General features: G+C 42.9%; 1 protein-coding gene across 4 annotated transcripts in view; it reads right to left on the reverse strand.

The window, feature by feature from the left end:
• The window catches only part of LCT (lactase), a 42,678-nt gene that overhangs the window by 8,012 nt on the left and 15,743 nt on the right, over nucleotides 1-18,923 (reverse strand). For 2 of the 4 annotated variants that reach the window (XM_048870340.2, XM_075117803.1), the window contains exons 5-14: nucleotides 15,646-15,748; nucleotides 14,448-14,526; nucleotides 13,004-13,703; nucleotides 11,575-12,220; nucleotides 6,740-8,302; nucleotides 5,544-5,812; nucleotides 5,037-5,327; nucleotides 3,417-3,615; nucleotides 2,278-2,480; nucleotides 1,652-1,761 (exon numbers count right to left, since the gene is read on the reverse strand). In XM_048870340.2, the coding sequence (XP_048726297.2) occupies nucleotides 1,652-1,761; nucleotides 2,278-2,480; nucleotides 3,417-3,615; nucleotides 5,037-5,327; nucleotides 5,544-5,812; nucleotides 6,740-8,302; nucleotides 11,575-12,220; nucleotides 13,004-13,703; nucleotides 14,448-14,526; nucleotides 15,646-15,748 (4,163 nt within the window). Of the gene's footprint in view, nucleotides 1-1,651; nucleotides 1,762-2,277; nucleotides 2,481-3,416; nucleotides 3,616-5,036; nucleotides 5,328-5,543; nucleotides 5,813-6,739; nucleotides 8,303-11,574; nucleotides 12,221-13,003; nucleotides 13,704-14,080; nucleotides 14,150-14,447; nucleotides 14,527-15,645; nucleotides 15,749-18,923 lie in introns of those variants that run through there. The other 2 variants (XM_075117804.1, XM_075117805.1) reach the window with 2 other exon arrangements.

The raw sequence follows: 18,923 nt of genomic DNA on the forward strand, positions 1-18,923 counted from the left end.
ATCAGCAAACATTCCTTTACCTTTTCAGAGGTAAATGATCAGAAATACTGCACAGCTCAAGTGCAACCTCTGCCAGTTTCGCTATACCATGCTGTGAAAGTGAAGAGATTCACCATGTTGGCCAGGGTGTAGCCAGACTCTGAAAAAGGGAAGGTGATCTGCAGCACAGAAGTTTGATGTTCCTCCCAACATCTCAGGATAAAGCTGTGATAGCACAATGGAATCATGGACCATCTGGCCAGACTGGTGCCTTTGAACTAAGTTTCTTGAGTCACCAGGCTTCAATTTTTCACAGCTGATTAATATAACATATCATTTTTAAGAGCAGTTGAAAGCAACACTCAATGCATCTGAATAGGAGCATTACGTCTTCCACTGCAGGGCATCATATGTACAATTTTGAGCTGCCTGTTTGTGTCGTTAGCCCAAAGAAGCTCTTGAAGAAAGTGATTTTTCAGAAGTTTGTTTTGTTTGCAAATGAGATGTGCGGAAATAGTTTTAACATTAAACCCAAAAGCAAAAGAGAACTTTCTAGGGGAATACAGCAACTCCTATAGATGTATTTAATCAAGATAATAAATTCATTTATCCCATATCCTCTCCATTCGATCATTTACAGAATTAACAGATTGCATTTACATAGGCCAGAAATCAAGTAGGTAAAATATTCAACACAAAACAGGTCAGACTTAATCCTGTGTACAGATGGTGAGCACTTTTTTATACAAGTTTATTTGGTGTTCCTGAATAATGGATTGAGCTACACCAGTGAATTGGTGCAAGTGGGAAGGGATTGACCCTGACAAAGCTATCCTTCTTAAAGGAGACAAGATGGGTACACTAATATCTTTTGGTGAGAGGCATAAGCTTTCAAGCCACAAAGAGCTCTTCTTCGGGTCTGGGAAAGGTATTTGGAGCACCACAGCTAAATGCACGGTTGTTTAGAGTAAGTAGCTAGCACATATTCTAAGGGACCATTCCAGACGGAGTGGCCAGTTAGCACCACTGTAGTCATATGACAAAGAGAGCGGTTACAGAGTGTTAGGGGCATTCTTCACATCTTGGACAGCAAACAAATGAAAATGTTATTGCTAGAGTTCAGGTTTTAAACCACTGCTAGGTAACAGCTGGACTGTATAGTAGAGAAGATGTGAGTCACTACAGACTAGGAGGCACTGCTGGGATCCCACCACTGCAGACCTAAGCAGGCTACCGAATGTTCCTGGTCTTAGCCAGGTTTATTTTAAAGGGAAAATGGTTCATACGATTTATCATCATAACCCTGAATCCCAATTCTTTATCCTCCCCATCCTTTCATAATAAATAGGACACTCTGAAGGTCGTTTGCCTACTGAGTTTTACTGGCACTGCACCTGCCTTAGATATTGTTTGTCACTTGGAAATTTTTAGGTGGAGGCACCAGTCACTAGTTTAGAATCGAACCCAAGGATCAGTTACAGCGAAGCCACTGTTTTAACCACTGTATCATAATACCTCAGGAGTAAGAGTCACTGCAAATTTATCCTAACTACTTCACCCAGCTCTAAAATAATCATGAATATTTACCAGCCCACACTTCCTTACCAGGACAGTGGAATTTTGCAAGGTGGAAGTTAACAAGACATGAGCAAATACATTACCAGACGCTTACCGTGATTCGCTCAGGCCTTGGGCCAGGCTGCGCTCCCGTATTCTCGTTTTCATCACTTCATTGTAATCACCGTTTTTGAAAATGGGATGAGCAAACCAACCACCATAAAACTAAGCCAAGTAAATAAGAAAGAGGATGGGGGAGGGTTAAATAATGCATCGCCAACTGAATGCCATGCAAGAATGTCATGAACTAATATTCTATTAGCCAATGGCAAAATTTGTGCCATACCATTTACCGGCAACTTAAAATGAATGAACAAACAGAGACGCAGGGAAGTGCCTCACGTTATCAGTAAGAACAACAAAGTTGTGGTGCTGTATTTCTATTTTGGCTCTTCTCTGCTGCTTACTGTATAACTGCTCTGCTACAGGGTGTTATCAAGGAGAGGATGGGTGTCCTTTGGAGACAAAAAAATCTTAAGGAGGTTCTACACAATTAAAACTATTGGTACATGAAAAAGATATTGAGAGCCTCAGTGTTAGGCTTGGTTCACTGCAACAATCTGCTGGAAAATGGTAAGGCAGTGATCCAGGTCAAGGCATTTCTGCATCATAGTAACTATGGGATTAGGAATATGGGAGTGAGAAAGAGTAAAGGGTGTATTGGTGAGATCTCCTGTGTACCTGCACATATCGCCTTGCAGCATCAATATCTTCCTGCTTGTCAGGGTTTCTTGGCTCAGCCCAGTCAGAGTTAATGGTAATGGAGATTAATCCTCCTTGTTTAGGACGGTAGGTTTCATTGTACAGATGCCAGACTTCAGCATGCGCCTTTATTAAGTTATGCCCAACTATGTAAGGAGCTTTACCTGGTCTAGAAAAGATTCCTGAAGAGAGAGCAATTCATGAGGTAAGACAGGGCTGCTCCCACAACCAAGCCTTCATTTCCAGCAGAGTAACACATAAAGAACAACTAGAACTGCCAGTAAAAGAAGAAACGCCATCTCATCTGGCACCGCAGGGGCCAAACTGCAGGGCAGAGGGGTCCAGAACAACACACACAGAGAATCTCTTTCCACAGGATTGAGGGAAACTCTTCCCTTCCTGGAGATCCATGATGTGGGGAAACTGCAGGTCTCACTCTCCCACGAGGGGATGATTTCAAGGATGCGATGCATATGCACTGCAGAGGTTCCATACCTCACATGCAGGTGTCTCCACAGGAGGTACTGTATGGTCCTGTCTCTCTGGATAATTATATGGCACTCAGTACTCTAGTATTAGGGTGACCAGATGTCCCAATTTTATAGGGACAGTCCTGATATTCAAGGCTTTGTCTTATATAGGCACCTGTTACCTCCCACCTCCATCTCAATTTTTCACACTTGCTATCTGATCACCCTATCTAGTATTCAGCACCTCACAAGAACAGATTTTATCCTTACAATGCCCCTATTAAGCAAAACTTTACAAACCCCAATTTTATAAAACCTGTGTGTTTTCTGCATACACATGTCCACTCGTAATTCGCATGGTCATTTCCCAACCTGACATGTTGCAGAAGCAATATTTCATGAAAAGTTCTTTGGGAACTCCCAATATAAACTACCTCCATTTTACAACTAAGGAACTGAAGCAGAGACACATAAAAGTGACTTGCCCAAGGTCACAAAGAAATTCTGTGGCAGACCCAAGAATTGAACTCAGACCTTTTGAGTCCCAATCCAGTGCCTTAACCATAAGATCATCCTTTGTCTCCTGAATAACTATGAACTTCCTTCTCACTCACACCGGAGAACACAGCTAAAAGACAGTAGCCATACCTGGAGCAGATATGCCATAGCCATAGCCAAGATTTGCGATTATATAGGGTTCATTAAGGGTTAACCAAAATTTTACTTTATCTCCCAGCCTCTGGAAAAGTAACTCAGCATATTCTTTAAATCTCTGAACTATGGTTTCATTCTCCCATCCACCAACATTCTGCAGGGCCTGTGGGAGGTCCCAGTGGTAAATAGTTACCTATGTAGAGAGAGAGAGAGAGAGAGAGTTACAAACATCACTAGCTAATTTCTGAGATAACCACTGATTCACTCTCATTCATGAAGAAATGGACAAAGGACATGACTTTACTTACAAAAGCCTGCATTTATCATCACATGACTATCGCTGACTGACAGGCAGTTACATTAATTGATCTGTATCATAAAGGGAGTCTCCCAAAGCCTGTATTGTGCGCAGTTCAATACAGTGGTCACGAATACAACAAATACTCCTCCTCCTCCTCCTCCTCCTCCCTTCTACAGTCTTTTCAGACACTGGGAAAAATCCAGCCGTGGAGCTGCACTTATTTGTGCCAGGTTTGGATTTGATCCCTAATATAATTAATAGTCACAATTGCCCAGTGATGGACCCAAGTGGATGACTACACCAGTTTTGGAATAGTTGTCAAAACAAGCTAAGATTAGAATCTGGTACCTCCCCTCCCCGCACTCACCCAATACAAGACAGTGAATTGATAGCCCTATAAAATTTAGGGATTTAAAAAAAAAAAAAAAAAAAAAAGACATCCAAGATTCCCTGAGCATCAAGCATCTCTTCTCAGCCCCACTTTGTACACCACAAGGACTGCAGCTGGAAATATATGGTTTCTCTTTACCCTTTTAAAGAAAATTCCTGTTTTTTGCTAGGTTGAGACATTCACGCGCTTAACGTTTGAAGGGGAAAATAAACTTTGATTCTGTTATTTACAAAGATGGGGCCAATCCTGCAAGACTTCTGAACAACCTCAACTCCCCCTAAAGTCCATAAAAATTGAGAGAGTTCAGCAACTCTTAGGACTGGGACTCAGGGACGATTGCTCATGGCAATTTGAGAGAATGAAAAATTTTATTTTTGGTATCAAACTGTTATTAACAGCTTTTTATGGGATTCACAGTCCAAGCATCATTATTTGCTGCAGTGAAGACTGAAGTTAGGTATTAGGTACAATTTTCTAACTAAAAGGGTAATTAAGAACTGGAATAGGTAACCTAGGGAATCCCCCACACTCCAGGTTTTTAAGAAAAGGTGAGACAAACAGCTGTCATGGTGGCCTAAGTGTACTTAATCCTGCCTCAGCGTGGGGGACTGGACAAGATAACCTCTTGAGGTGACTTCAGCTAACAGAATCATAAAAATGTAGGGCTGGAAAGTCTGTACTGTCATACAGGTGTAAAGTCATATGCATAAAAAAGCCCAATATGGCTGAAAAACTGAAAAATTGGATGCTAACAGACCGCAAATACCAACGATGATTGAACCTGGTAATATCCTAAAAAAAAAAGACCTCTCAACCATGCTCGTAGCTGTGTCCATTGCTTCACACTGACAACAGACATTCTAGGCTTCAAAAGGACACACACAGTGACAATCCTGAAATCTTATTATATATAGATGTTTACCTGAGGTTTAATATTAGATGCAAGGAGAGCATTAATAAGCCTCTCATAGTAGTTTAATCCAGCTTCGTTAACATGCTTTGTAGTTCCATCTGGGAGAACACGGGGCCAGGAGATTGAAAAGCGATAGTGAGACACTTGGAGAGCTTTCAGACAAGCCAAGTCCTTCTCGAGTTTGTGGTAGCTGTCACAAGCTACATCTGCATTTTCATCATTGCTAATTTTCAAGGGAGTATGAGCAAACTGGTCCCAAATGCTAAGTCCTTTCCCATCTGCTCTCCAGGCTCCTTCAATCTATAATTATATAAAAAGTTATCTCCTGGCTTTGAAGTTAAATCCCCACTTTAGGACATACTTATTCTTAAGAGTCTTTGCATTCCCCCGTCTGATATTAGCTATTATAAGCTCCTCCAATTTTACTATATCCCAATTTTATGAAAGCTTTGAGTGTCCTCTGAAAACAATCAATTGTTCACTGATAATACACAGATGGCACTATTATCTCCTAACCTGATATGCTGCAGTTGCTACACTCCATGAAAAATTCTTTGGAAATTCCCCATATAAAAATTCATCCTCTTTTGGTAATGGGATCCCGTTGTTACGTATGACTTCAGCATAGTACACAGCAGAGCGTTTGGGGGTCCTGGGCCTGTTTGGATTTTCAAAATCAACCTGGTGCAGTCCAAACCTGACACTGTAACCATGCAACCATTCAAAGTTGTCCATGAGAGACCAAGCAACGTATCCTCGAAGATTAACGCCATCCAACTTGTAGGCTGAAAAGATTTAAACAAAAAAACCCCACAACTATTTGAGTGGGCCAGTACCTAGAGGGCAGTATCACATATACAAAGTCAGTACACTACAGCCTGTTTACCAGTTGGCATTATCAGAAGATAATGAAGGTTCCAGTGTCTTTTCTGTTTGTTCTAGTTTAGGGATGGGAGGAAAAAAAGACCAAACCCTGAATCTGAGCACCCCTAAACTTTCTCTCAAAGTCCAGAGCTGAGAGTCATGGCGCAGGGTCATCTCTAGTTTAGTTACCTCAGTTAAAATCATCATCATCATCATCAACTCCCCTTTTCCCTATTAAGGCCTGTGCGTAGAAAAATCAAGGCTCCATGCCCCAGATCCGCAAGGCTGCACTAAATGATGCCTTGCTGCAGCAGTTCAGCATTTTTTAGACAATTCCCCTTCTCCTCTGACACACTTACGCCATGGGGTCTGCGGAGGTACAGGCTGGCTCTTTCACACCTGGAGATTCCCCCAAACCATGGGAATCCCCAACATGCTGTTTAAGCCATCTTTGCAGCAGATGGAATGGACAACAGCAGTGAAAGCTTCCTAATTCAGAACCACCATTGGATGGTAATTGCTAGCTATTCGAGCCTGACTCAATATATCCATCCAAGCAGCATCAGCCAGCATGGCATAAGAGAAGGAAAATAAGGGAAGGTGAGCATAGAGGAGCTAAGAAAGCTCGATTTTTGTTTTGTAAAACTATTTCAAGGGTGACCTACAATTTAGACTTGGCAAGCTGCACATCTCACTCTAAGCACCTTCAGTTCCTCGTGTGTTAGGGAAGACAAGGGATGCTTATCTTTCAAAAGACATTCCTCACTGGGAGAAAAAGCAGACCTGGAGCCCATGATGGTGGAAATCTTTCATCATCATGCTAGCACTACTGTAAATAACCCCAATACCTTTCAGAGCTTCATCGATGTAGGTTTTGTAGTAAAATATCCGGTTAGTGTCATCAACGTCAGATTTGGTCTGTATTCCCACCCCATTTTCAGTTATGTAAATTGGGGGATTGCCGTACTCCTCTTTAATCCAATTTAGCAGCCTCCTGAGACCCCAGGCTACAGCTCTCATTCCTGTAATTGCTGAGGTAGGCCAGGATGAATCAACCTCCTCCAATCGCTCCTGGTCATCCTCATAAGAGAATGGTTTCAGCCTGGTGGTCTTACGCTTTATAATTTTGGAGGTATAGGTGTTGAAACAGAAGACATCAGCTGTGCCCCTGATGTATTCTCTCTCCTCTGCTGTGAAAGCTGGCAGACGAGAGGATGGCAAGTTCTGTAGCTCACTCCTGTTCCCTACTGTCCATTTCATGGCCTCTGGGTAGTCCCCATTTTTGAAAATTGGGTGTGCAAACCACCCTAGATTAAACTGCAGATAGCGATCTGCTGCTTCCACATCTCTGGGATCATCCAGTGTCTTTGGTTCAACCCACTCAGTACTGAGGCTCAAAGAAATAACCCCTTTCTGACTGACTCTGTATTTACGGTCATATGTATGGTAAACCCTGGCATGAGCTTTTAGTAATGTGTGTGTAATCTTATAGGGAGTGTAACCTGGATTATCCTTCACATTTGGTGGAAGCTCTCCTAACCCATATCCAGCCCATGCAATGACGAAGGGTTCGTTAAAGGTCATCCAAAATTTCACTCTGTCTCCAAAAGTCTGGAAACAGAAGTCTGCGAAACTATCAAAAAGTTCAATCAATAAATCGTTCTCCCAGCCACCAATGTCCTGGAGAGCCTGAGGCAGATCCCAGTGGTGCAGAGTGACCAGAGGAGTGATATTTCTTGCAGTCAAACCATTGATAAGTCGGTTGTAATAATCAACCCCGTGGCTATTTATGGAATCATTTCTTCCACTAGGAAAAATGCGAGGCCAAGACAGAGAGAATCTATAGCTCTTTACCCGTAAAGCTGTCAGCATGTAAAGATCTGCAGCTAGTTTGTTGTAGCTATCACAAGCTATATCTCCAGTCTCATTATTTTTTATGTTCCCTGGGATGTGGGTGAAGTTATCCCAAATGCTAGGCCCTTTGCCATCCTCATCCCAACCTCCTTCAATCTGGTAGGCAGAGGAGGACACACCCCATGTAAAGTCGTCTGGGAAGGTTCCATAGAAGTACATGTCCCTTTCAAACTTAATTTGGGGTGAGAATTTTTCCCAAACAACCTTTGCCTTTGAAGGTACGTCAGATGCTGGTAAACTAAGTAACCTTGGTGGTGGGGGTGAATCGCATCTCAGTGACTGAAAAGATCTGTCCATGACTTCTTTGGGGAAACCATTCTTTTCAGTAACACTGGAGAAGAAATATGCGGACTCCTTTGGTGTCCTTTGTCTGTTGCCATCTTCAAAATTCACGTGATGTAGTCCGAATAGTTGACTGTAACCCATTGGGCCTTCAAAGCCATCAATCAGGGATCGGGCGATATATGTCTGAACATCAACTGCATCTAGCCTTACAGCTGTTAAAATAAAAATAAAATAAAATAAAATAAGAGAAATACGTTAGACTTTGAATATTTTTCTGGACAATGAGCAATATTACACAAAGGAACAAACAAGGATAACAGTGCAAACAAGGATAACAGTGACACACCCAAGGATGCATCATGAGGCTAAAGACCAAAACATCTCATGTATCTGAGACCACCAGTAACCATAACACATTGTAATTAATCTCTGTACTGTGCAGATATATATCAGTGTTGTCATCTGTGTCAACATTTATTGCACGGAGGACAGAATCTAGGATCTTTTGACTCTAAAAAACCTGGCCCATGTGCCACCTGGCAGTTCAGTTCTATTCTGTTAGTAACAGGACTTCTTTTCTCTATAAACCAACCACTAGGAGGCAGTGATAAATGTATCACTATCCTGTATTTTTATTACACCTAGAGCATGATGATTTTTTCATACGTTGTTCTTAGAAATTAAAAATATTAAGTTTTAAAAAAATATTTTGTTTTGATTTTTTTTTTATTTGAGATGCACTTGCTCAAAGAAAAGGAACTACGTTAATATTGTGAATATGTTTCCCCTAGGTCTTTTCCTCGTTTATTTAAGGAAAAAAAACTCAAGTCTCCCTGGCTGAGTGTTTCCAGGGCTGTAATCTATAACTTGTTTATCACTGAAAACGATGATTGGTAAGGCACAATTTGTTGTACTTACAAGAGGTGGGAGGGAGAAAATTCAAATTAGTTTTCTATGTGCATAGATTTAGATAGTTTCAAAACTCAGCTATAAGCTGGCCCAACAACCTAGTCATGGTGAGCTGTGCTACCATGTGGGAAATTTTCAAAGGCACAAGTGGCTCTTTGGTGCCTAACTCCCTTCACAAGTCAATGGGAAAGAAGTCCCTAAGGACTATTTGTTCCTTTCAAACCCTCACTTTTGATTCCTTCTTCTGGCCTCTTGCTTCCTAAGCCAACATGCTTATATTTTGAAGGGCAGGTGTCTAACCATGGCAAGGGTACAGCTCTCTCATGGACCTACTACTATATTTAGACAGAACTGTTATGTAAATTCAGTGCTGACTGGACTTTCCTGGGGAAAGAAGTCCTCTAATTATCCCATAGAACATGTATAGTAGGGGCAGCAGTGCCAGCTTCCTCACCTTGCCCTACCAAGGTGCATCCACCTACAACCAGAAGGGAATCTCTGCTCAGATCAGAGGGTAGTTCACTTGCCTTGTGCATTCAGTCCTCAACCTTTCTATGGAGATTACCAACAGGGACACTAAATACTGTAAATCATGCAGGTGGTTATAATGACACCTACATACTGGTAACTGGACTAACATTTTATGTAGGTCACCATCGCAGTTATCAAAGGACAACTTTCAGTCATTATTGTAAACTGGGGATAATGATACTGAGCTGCTTTGCAAAGCACTTTACACACACACGTGCCACAAGTACTCCTTTTCTATTTCTCTATTGGGCCCTAACACAGATTACCCCACCATGCCCCTTAAACTCTATGTTTCAAGATTTCTGCCCTGCCCTTCCTAACATATAGTAGGTTTTAAGACCGTGCTTCTATGCAGCCTTCTGATAACTAATGGAAGAGTTCACCTTCCTTAGCCCTGAGAGTCTGCCCCAGTGACACGGTCATTCATGAGAGGAAAACCTGCTCAATATGGCAGGAAATCCCAAGATTTGTGGAGGAAGTGGCAGCCTGGGCCAGTCTCATCCCTAGACCAAAGAAAATCCTTCTTCAGCTCCCCAGTAGCCAGTGTGGCAGAGAGAAGCAGTACCTCGCATATCCTGGGGTCAATTAAAGAGCCTAATGTCAGCCTACCAAACCCCAGCCAGACACTGGAAAACCCTTCTGTAAATGACAGGTTTCAGAGTAGCAGCCATGTTAGTCTGTATTCGCAAAAAGAAAGGGAGTACTTGTGGCACCTTAGAGACTAGCAGATTTGTTTGAGCGTGGGCTTTCGTGGGCTGCAGCTCACTTTGTCGGATGCATTCAGTGGAAAACACAATCTCCCCACTGTATTTGCCACTGAATGCATCTGATGAAGTGAGCTGTAGCTCACGAAAGCTTATGCTCAAATAAACTGATTAGTCTCTAAGGTGCCACAAGTACTCCTTTTCTTTTTGTGAATACAGACTAACACGGCTGCTACTCTGAAACACACACTTCTGTGAGTGATGTTTTCATACTCTAGGCAGGGATATGCCAGTCTTCTGCACTTAGGCCCTGATCCTGCAAGGAGATCCAGTCTGGTGGATTCAGACACTTGCCTGGTACCACATTAACTTCAGTACGGCTTTGTATGGGGACAAGGGTTTTCCCACAGAGCTCAGTGCCGGTTTGGGCCCAAGGTTTTCAGCCTTACATAGTATGCACATAGAGAGATAAGGTGGGTGAGGTAATATCTATAATTAGACCAACTTGTTGGTGAAAGAAGATTGTGTTTATACAGAGCTCTTCTTCAGGTCTGAGAAACCTATTCAGGCATGGTCTATGGGATCAAGTCACATCTAGTGGCTGCAGTTGGAAGAGGATGTAGCTTTAATGGTACCACACAAATGGAAATGTTCACAAGTTATCACAAGTTAAAGTGAAAACACTGACCCAATTAAAGAACATTTCACCCAGAGGCAGGCAAACTTTTTGGCCTGAAGGCCACATCAAGTATCCAAAATTGTATGGAGGGCCGGTTAGAGGATGCTGGGTCTCCCCAGACAGCCAGGCCCCCGCCTCCTATCTGATCCCTCCACACACTTCTCATCCCCTGACAGCCCCCCCAGGACTCCTACCCCCTCCACCACCCCCTGCTCCCTGTCCCAACTGCCCCCTGCCATCCCATCCAACCCCATCTCTCCTTCTTGACTGCCCCCCCGGAGACCCCTGCCCCTAACCACCCCAACCCCATCCACACCCCCGCGCCCTGACCACAACCCCCAACTCCCGTGCCCTCTATCCAAACCCCCCGCTCCCTACCCCCTTATCGCACTGCCTGGAGCGCCGGTGGCTGGCAGCGCTACTGCCATGCCGCCCAGAGCACCGGGTCAGGCCGTGGCTCTGCAACTGCGCTGCCCGGCCGCCCAGAGTGTTATGTCGGCAGTGCGGCGCGCTGAGGCTGCAGGAGAGGGACGGGGTAGCAGGGGAGGGGCCAGGGGTGAGCCTTCTGGGCCAGAAGCTCAGGGGCCGGGCAGGAGGGTCCCACGGGCCACTGTAGTTTGTCCACCTCTGATTTAACCATTTAAAAACAAATACTGCATACCTTTCAGAGCTTCGTTGATGTACAGCCTGAAATAATCCATTCTCTTTGTGTCATTAATAACATCTCCTCCATCTTCTGTGGGCACACCATTCCCTGCTATGTAAATTGGGATCCTAGTCCCTGTATATTCCTGGGAAACAAACTTCAACAGCCTTCTCAGCCCCCAAGGGACCACTCTGATCCAAGATGAAGCAGTCTGTGGCCAAGAAGGATCAACATGTTGGGAAAAGTTCACAATATTCTCATAGTCTGGAAGACAAGTGTCATTAGCCGCAGTGCTGATCAGTCTGGAAGTGTAATGAGAAAGACCAAAGAAATCTGCAGTTCCTTGCACTATGGACTTCTCTTCCTCACTAAATGAAGGGAGGATGGCAACTGGGATAGAGCACTGCTGGTTCTTCTGATGGATCTGGGACTTCAGGATATCTGGGTAGTCTCCGTTAACAAATATAGGGTGAGCAAACCAGCCTAGCATGAAATGCATGTAGCGCTCAGCTGCCTTCACATCCTCAGAACTTGTTGGGGTCTTGGGTTCAGCCCAATCTGAATTCAGCACTATTCCCACCTTACCATGCTGTTGGGAACGATATCGGTCATGATACAAGTGCCAGGCTTTTGCATGCGCCTTAATAATGGAGTGAGCCACCTTAGGAGAAAAGAAGAAGGGAAGTGTGTCACAGCACTGCACACGGGTTTGTAGCCAGCAGTTTAAGAACTTTTAAACATGAAGATTAAATATATATAAAAATTAAACATTCCTACCAAACACAAAACCCCAGTTAAGTTCATAGAAAAGTGCTACATAAAACTAATTTGAATCAAATGAGGAAAGAAACCTCTCCTGCCACCTTAGCCCCAAATGCAGATTCAAGCTTTGAGGTTTGAAGAAGTTCAGTCAACCTACTTCATAGCTGTGACAAGCAATGTTAAGAAGCTGCCACGTTCCAACCCAGATACACCTTGAATTCAGTTGCAAGTGGAGTCTTCTGTATGTATAGGCCATTGCACAAACACATGGCAGGATATAGTACCTGTCCTGAATGTCTCGCAATCTAAGGTTAGGTTTTTCAAATTGGACTCCCATTGAAATCCAACTTCCTTTGGCCTCTTTGAAAATCCCAGCCTAAAATGATGTGACAAGAAGGGCTTTGGGAGGAGAGGGATACAATCAAATATATTCATTCTCTTAGTTTTGCTACAATTAAGTATTAACCCTTTATTTTCCCATCGATCTAGCCCTTGCTAATTAGCGGATTTCTTATAAATGTTGCATGACGGATATGTCTTGATGAGAGAGCACTGGCCTTACATACAGATCGTTTGAGATTTACCCACCACCAGGTCACAGAATCAACACAAACCAGAATGTAATCAAAGAAAAAGCACCACGACGACAGCCCCAAGAATGCAAGCTCCTCTTTGTGGGTACCTTATAAGATGCTACTCCTGGATCAGTGATTCCCGGGGGATGCTGTCCAGTGCCATAGCCAGCATAGCTAATGACCCAAGGTTCATGGAAGGTAACCCAAAATTTAACCCGATCCCCAAAGGTGGCAAAGCAGAAGTCTGCATAGTCTGCAAAAGTATCAATAATGCTCTCATTCTGCCATCCACCGAGATCTTGCAGTGCTCGTGGGAGGTCCCAGTGGAACAAAGTCACCATGGGCTCAATATTAGAGTCCAGTAAGCTGTTTATCAATTTGTTGTAGTAATTTACACCTTGGAGGCTGAAGCTGTTTCTAATGCCAGTGGGAAAAATCCTGGCCCAGGATATAGAAAACTTGTACAGCTTCGACTGAAGACCCCTGAGCAGATAAACATCATAGTCAGTTTTGTGGTAACTGTCACATGCCACATTTGCGGTCTGATTCATGTGGACATGACCTTGGTGCCCAAACCAGTCCCAAATACTCTCTCCTTTTCCATCCTCGGCCCAGCCTCCTTCAACATTAAAGGAACCAGTGGATGTGCCCCAGAGGAAACCACTTGGGAAAACATCATGCAAAAAAGTGTCTCTCTCCAATTCGGACTGGTTAGCAAAAGTTTCCCAAACTGTTTGATAAGAGGACATAGGAGCAACAGCAGCAGCCTGGCCCTCTTGTAGTCCTTTTTGGATAGCTAAATGGGGTCTAGGGATTTAAAAAAGAAAAAAAAAGTTAAAATAGTCATGATTGGTGGCATTATTACAGACTATAAGGCTAATAAATAGTCATTCATTTCTTTTTCAGGTCAAAAATACTATCTACATTGTGGTATCTTAATGCTCCAATCAATCCAATGGTCAATTGTCTGTCACTTCTGATGTATAATTGACTAACTCTGCAGACTTGTACAGGAGACATTTCTAAGCCAGCATTTTGAGTGTGTATGGCTTGTCTGACTACACCTGAGTGAAAGATGAAGACAAAACCCTTGTGGCGCATATTAACTCCATGAGCACTGCACTCACTAAACTATGTAGATCATGAAACCCACAAGGGCAAAATTTGTAATGTGAGGCACTTACAGTAATGAATGATGCTACTGCAGTTCTCAAAGGCCCCCTGTACAGAGCCAGCTACTATATACACTTGTGTATAATCCAACTAGCCTCACACGAATGGTAATGCCTTTTTGAAGATGTTTTATTGTAAGATGTAGCGATGAGGTCAGGTTCTACAGGATTACAAGATACTCCGTTGGTCCTGATGCAATCTTGATGGATGAGGAAGAAAAAAATTCAGAGCATTTCTAGTTAAAAAAAAACTGCACTTAAAAATGATTTGATATGGCTATGTTTATTAAAGGCTTTAGGACACCATCTGTCTAGTACACTGTCTTCTACAGGACGTGAGAGTTTACAAGACTTCACTTAAGGAACAAAAACTGTGTACCTAATTTTATGAACTGATGAGTAGTTTAAGAATTCATTAACATCATATCCCATTGCCAATGCCTTGTCTTGGTTAATTGCTGAAAAACGAGAAAAACACAACTCAGTTGCAAGAAAACGTGACTTCTGATATGTACCTGATAAACGCTTATGTACGTATATATTTGTCTAAATGCTAACTAGCTACAATAAAAGCTTCTCCCCTAGCTACTTTGTATTGTTATCCCATTCTCATTTTTTGCACCTTCTTTTATCCTCACCTTTTACCTAAACAATAAAACTAGTGATTACCTTTGGCTTTATGGTAAGCACTCAGTTTATGTAAGGAGAACACTTTCAGGCAGGCAATTTCAGGATTGCTTTGGGAGAGTGAGAATAGTGATCTTTGTTTTGTACAGTTTGGTAAAACAACAGCAGTTACATTCTCCTCCGAGTCCCCCCTCCTCCCGCACCTTGGCAGGTTTTAATGAAACTCGAGTTGATGGATTTGCAACTCAGCCAAATGACTGTTGGCATAGCCCTCAAGGCTGACAGTCAGGTATGTGGGAGACGTTCTGGAGGAGTAATGCTCTGTCTGCGAAGGGACACAGGCTGGCAGTTAATCAGGGAAGTGGTGGGTGTGGAAGGTTCTAGATTCCACCGGAAGGCAGCTTATCAAGCTGCTCCATTTTCCAGGCAGCTCTAAGAAACCTTAAACTGATGACTTGTGGGAGCATGTGTTGTGCTGGGAGATTTGTGCAAGTGGCAAATGAAGGATGTGTCAAAGGGATTTAAAGAAAATGACCACACATTTCATCAGGAGAAATGATATACATAAGCTCGTGGTTTGAAATCCAGTCTTTTAAAAACTGCCTCTCCCAATACTACCTGCTTGGGAAGATTATATTCAGAGTCCCCGAAACATTAACTTTATTGTTTAGATCGGATGCTCAACCAAAATGTGGCCATTATTATTACTTCTTGTTTAGTGGAGACTAAAAGAACCAACCAAAATCAGGGCCCCATTGTACAAGGTGTTGTACAAACAGAAAGACAATTTAGGCAGACAAAACAGATAAAAGATGGGAAGAAGGAAATGTTAAGTTGCATTTGACAAATGGGGAACTGAGGCATTACAATTAAGCAACTTGCCCTACATCTTACAGGAAGTTTCTGGCAGAGTTGGAAACTGAATCCTTCCTTCTGAACATGTCACTTACCCTGGAAAATGCTAGCTACTGGTATAAATGGATTCTCTTTCATGGAGCTACATTCACGAAGTTTTAGACCAAAAAGTAAAATGTTTGTATTCTCCTTGATAGTCTGTAAAACAAAAAATGGCATCAAGCTGTATGAAGGAGATAAGCAAAGGTACAAGCTTGGCATTTATTATTTTCAACATGGGATATAAAACCTGATAGAATGCCTACAAAATTGCATGTCAGGGATAAGAATGTTTAAAGGCAGATTAACACATAATCAAGAGGGGGGTGAAAATAATTTGCATTGCTTGTACCACAAAAAATACGTACATATATACACACACACACACACACACACACACACACAGCCTTGTCATAAATATAAAGGGAAGGGTAAACCCCTTTGAAATCCCTCCTGGCCAGGGGAAAGCTCCTCTCACCTGTAAAGGGTTAAGAAGCTAAAGGTAACCTCGCTGCCACCTGACCAAAATGACCAATGAGGAGACAAGATCCTTTCAAAAGCTGGTTTCAGAGTAACAGCCGTGTTAGTCTGTATTCGCAAAAAGAAAAGGAGTACTTGTGGCACCTTAGAGACTAACCAATTTATTTGAGCATGAGCTTTCGTGAGCTACAGCTCACTTCATCCGATGCATACCGTGGAAACTGCAGCAGACTTTATATACACACAGAGAATATGAAACAATACCTCCTCCCACCCCACTGTCCTGCTGGTAATAGCTTATCTAAAGTGATCATCAAGTTGGGCCATTTCCAGCACAAATCCAGGTTCTCTCACCCTCCACCCCCCCACACACAAATTCACTCTCCTGCTGGTAATAGCCCATCCAAAGTGACAACTCTCTACACAATGTGCATGATAATCAAGTTGGGCCATTTCCTGCACAAATCCAGGTTCTCTCACCCCCTCACCCCCCTCCCAAAAACCACACACACAAACTCACTATCCTGCTGGTAATAGCTCATCCAAAGTGACCACTCTCCCTACAATGTGCATGATAATCAAGGTGGGCCATTTCCAGCACAAATCCAGGCTTACTCACCCCACTCCACCCCCTTTTTTTTTTCCCCCCCAGGGACACACACACACACACACAAACTCACTCTCCTGTTGGCAATAGCTCATCCAAACTGACCACTCTCCAAGTTTAAATCCAAGTTAAACCAGAACATCTGGGGGGGGGGGGTAGGAAAAAACAAGGGGAAATAGGCTACCTTGCATAATGACTTAGCCACTCCCAGTCTCTATTTAAGCCTAAATTAATAGTATCCAATTTGCAAATGAATTCCAATTCAGCAGTTTCTCGCTGGAGTCTGGATTTGAAGTTTTTTTGTTTTAAGATAGCGACCTTCATGTCTGTGATTGCGTGACCAGAGAGATTGAAGTGTTCTCCGACTGGTTTATGAATGTTATAATTCTTGACATCTGATTTGTGTCCATTTATTCTTTTACGTAGAGACTGTCCAGTTTGACCAATGTAAATGGCAGAGGGGCATTGCTGGCACATGATTGCTGGCACAAGCCCTTGAGGAATTCCACCATGATTTCAACAACTTCCATCCCACCATCAACCTCAGCCTGGTCCAGTCCACACAAGAGATCTACTTCCTGGACACTACAGTGCTAATAAAAAATGGTCACATAAACACCACCCTATACCGGAAACCTACTGACCGCTATTCCTACCTACATGCCTCCAGCTTTCACCCTGACCACACCACACGATCCATCGTCTACAGCCAAGCTCTGCGATACAACCGCATTTGCTCCAACCCCTCAGACAGAGACAAACACCTACAAGATCTCTGTCAAGCTTTCTTACAACTACAATACCCACCTGCAGAAGTAAAGAAACAGATTGATAGAGCCAGAAGAGTTCCCAGAAGTTACCTACTACAGGACAGGCCTAGCAAAGAAAATAACAGAACGCCACTAGCCGTCACCTTCAGCCCCCAACTAAAACCCCTCCAACGCATTATTAAGGATCTACAACCTATCCTGAAGGATGACCCAACACTCTCACAAATCTTGGGAGACAAGCCAGTCCTTGCCTACAGACAGCCCCGCAACCTGAAGCAAATACTCACCAACAACCACATACCACACAACAGAACCACTAACCCAGGAACTTATCCTTGCAACAAAGCCCGTTGCCAATTGTGCCCACATATCTATTCAGGGGACACCATCACAGGGCCTAATAACATCAGCCACACTATCAGAGGCTCGTTCACCTGCACATCCACCAATGTGATATATGCCATCATGTGCCAGCAATGCCCCTCTGCCATGTACATTGGTCAAACTGGACAGTCTCTACGTAAAAGAATAAATGGACACAAATCAGATGTCAAGAATTATAACATTCATAAACCAGTCGGAGAACACTTCAATCTCTCTGGTCACGCAATCACAGACATGAAGGTCGCTATCTTAAAACAAAAAAACTTCAAATCCAAACTCCAGCGAGAAACTGCTGAATTGGAATTCATTTGCAAATTGGATACTATTAATTTAGGCTTAAATAGAGACTGGGAGTGGCTAAGTCATTATGCATGGTAGCTTATTTCCCCTTGTTTTTTCCTACCTCCCCCCCAGACGTTCTGGTTTAACTTGGATTTAAACTTGGAGAGTGGTCAGTTTGGATGAGCTATTGCCAGCAGGAGAGTGAATTTGTGTGTGGGGGGGTGGAGGGTGAGAAAACCTGGATTTGTGCTGGAAATGGCCCAACTTGATGATCACTTTAGATAAGCTATTACCAGCAGGACAGTGGGGTGGGAGGAGGTATTGTTTCATATTCTCTGTGTGTATATAAAGTCTTCTGCAGTTTCCACGGTATGCATCCGATGAAGTGAGCTGTAGCTCACGAAAGCTTATGCTCAAATAAATTGGTTAGTCTCTAAGGTGCCACAAGTACTCCTTTTCTTTTTTCAAAAGCTGGGAGAAGGGAGAGAAACAAAGGGTCTGTGTGTCTGTCTATATTCTGTCTTTGCCGGGGATAAACCAGGAATGGAGTCTTAGAACTTTTAGTAAGTAATCTAGCTAGGTACGTGTTAGATTATGATTTCTTTAAATGGCTGAGAAAAGAACTGTGCTGAATAGAATAACTATTTCTGTCTGTGTATCTTTTTTGTAACTTAAGGTTTTGCCTAGAGGGGTTCTTTATGTTTTGAATCTAATTACCCTGTAAGGTATCTACCTTCCTGATTTTACAGGGGGGATTTCTTCATTTCTATTTACTTCTATTTTTATTAAAAGTCTTCTTATAAGAAAACTG

This window comes from Caretta caretta, chromosome 11 (assembly GCF_965140235.1).
Source record: "Caretta caretta isolate rCarCar2 chromosome 11, rCarCar1.hap1, whole genome shotgun sequence".
NCBI classification, from domain to species: Eukaryota; Metazoa; Chordata; order Testudines; family Cheloniidae; genus Caretta; species Caretta caretta.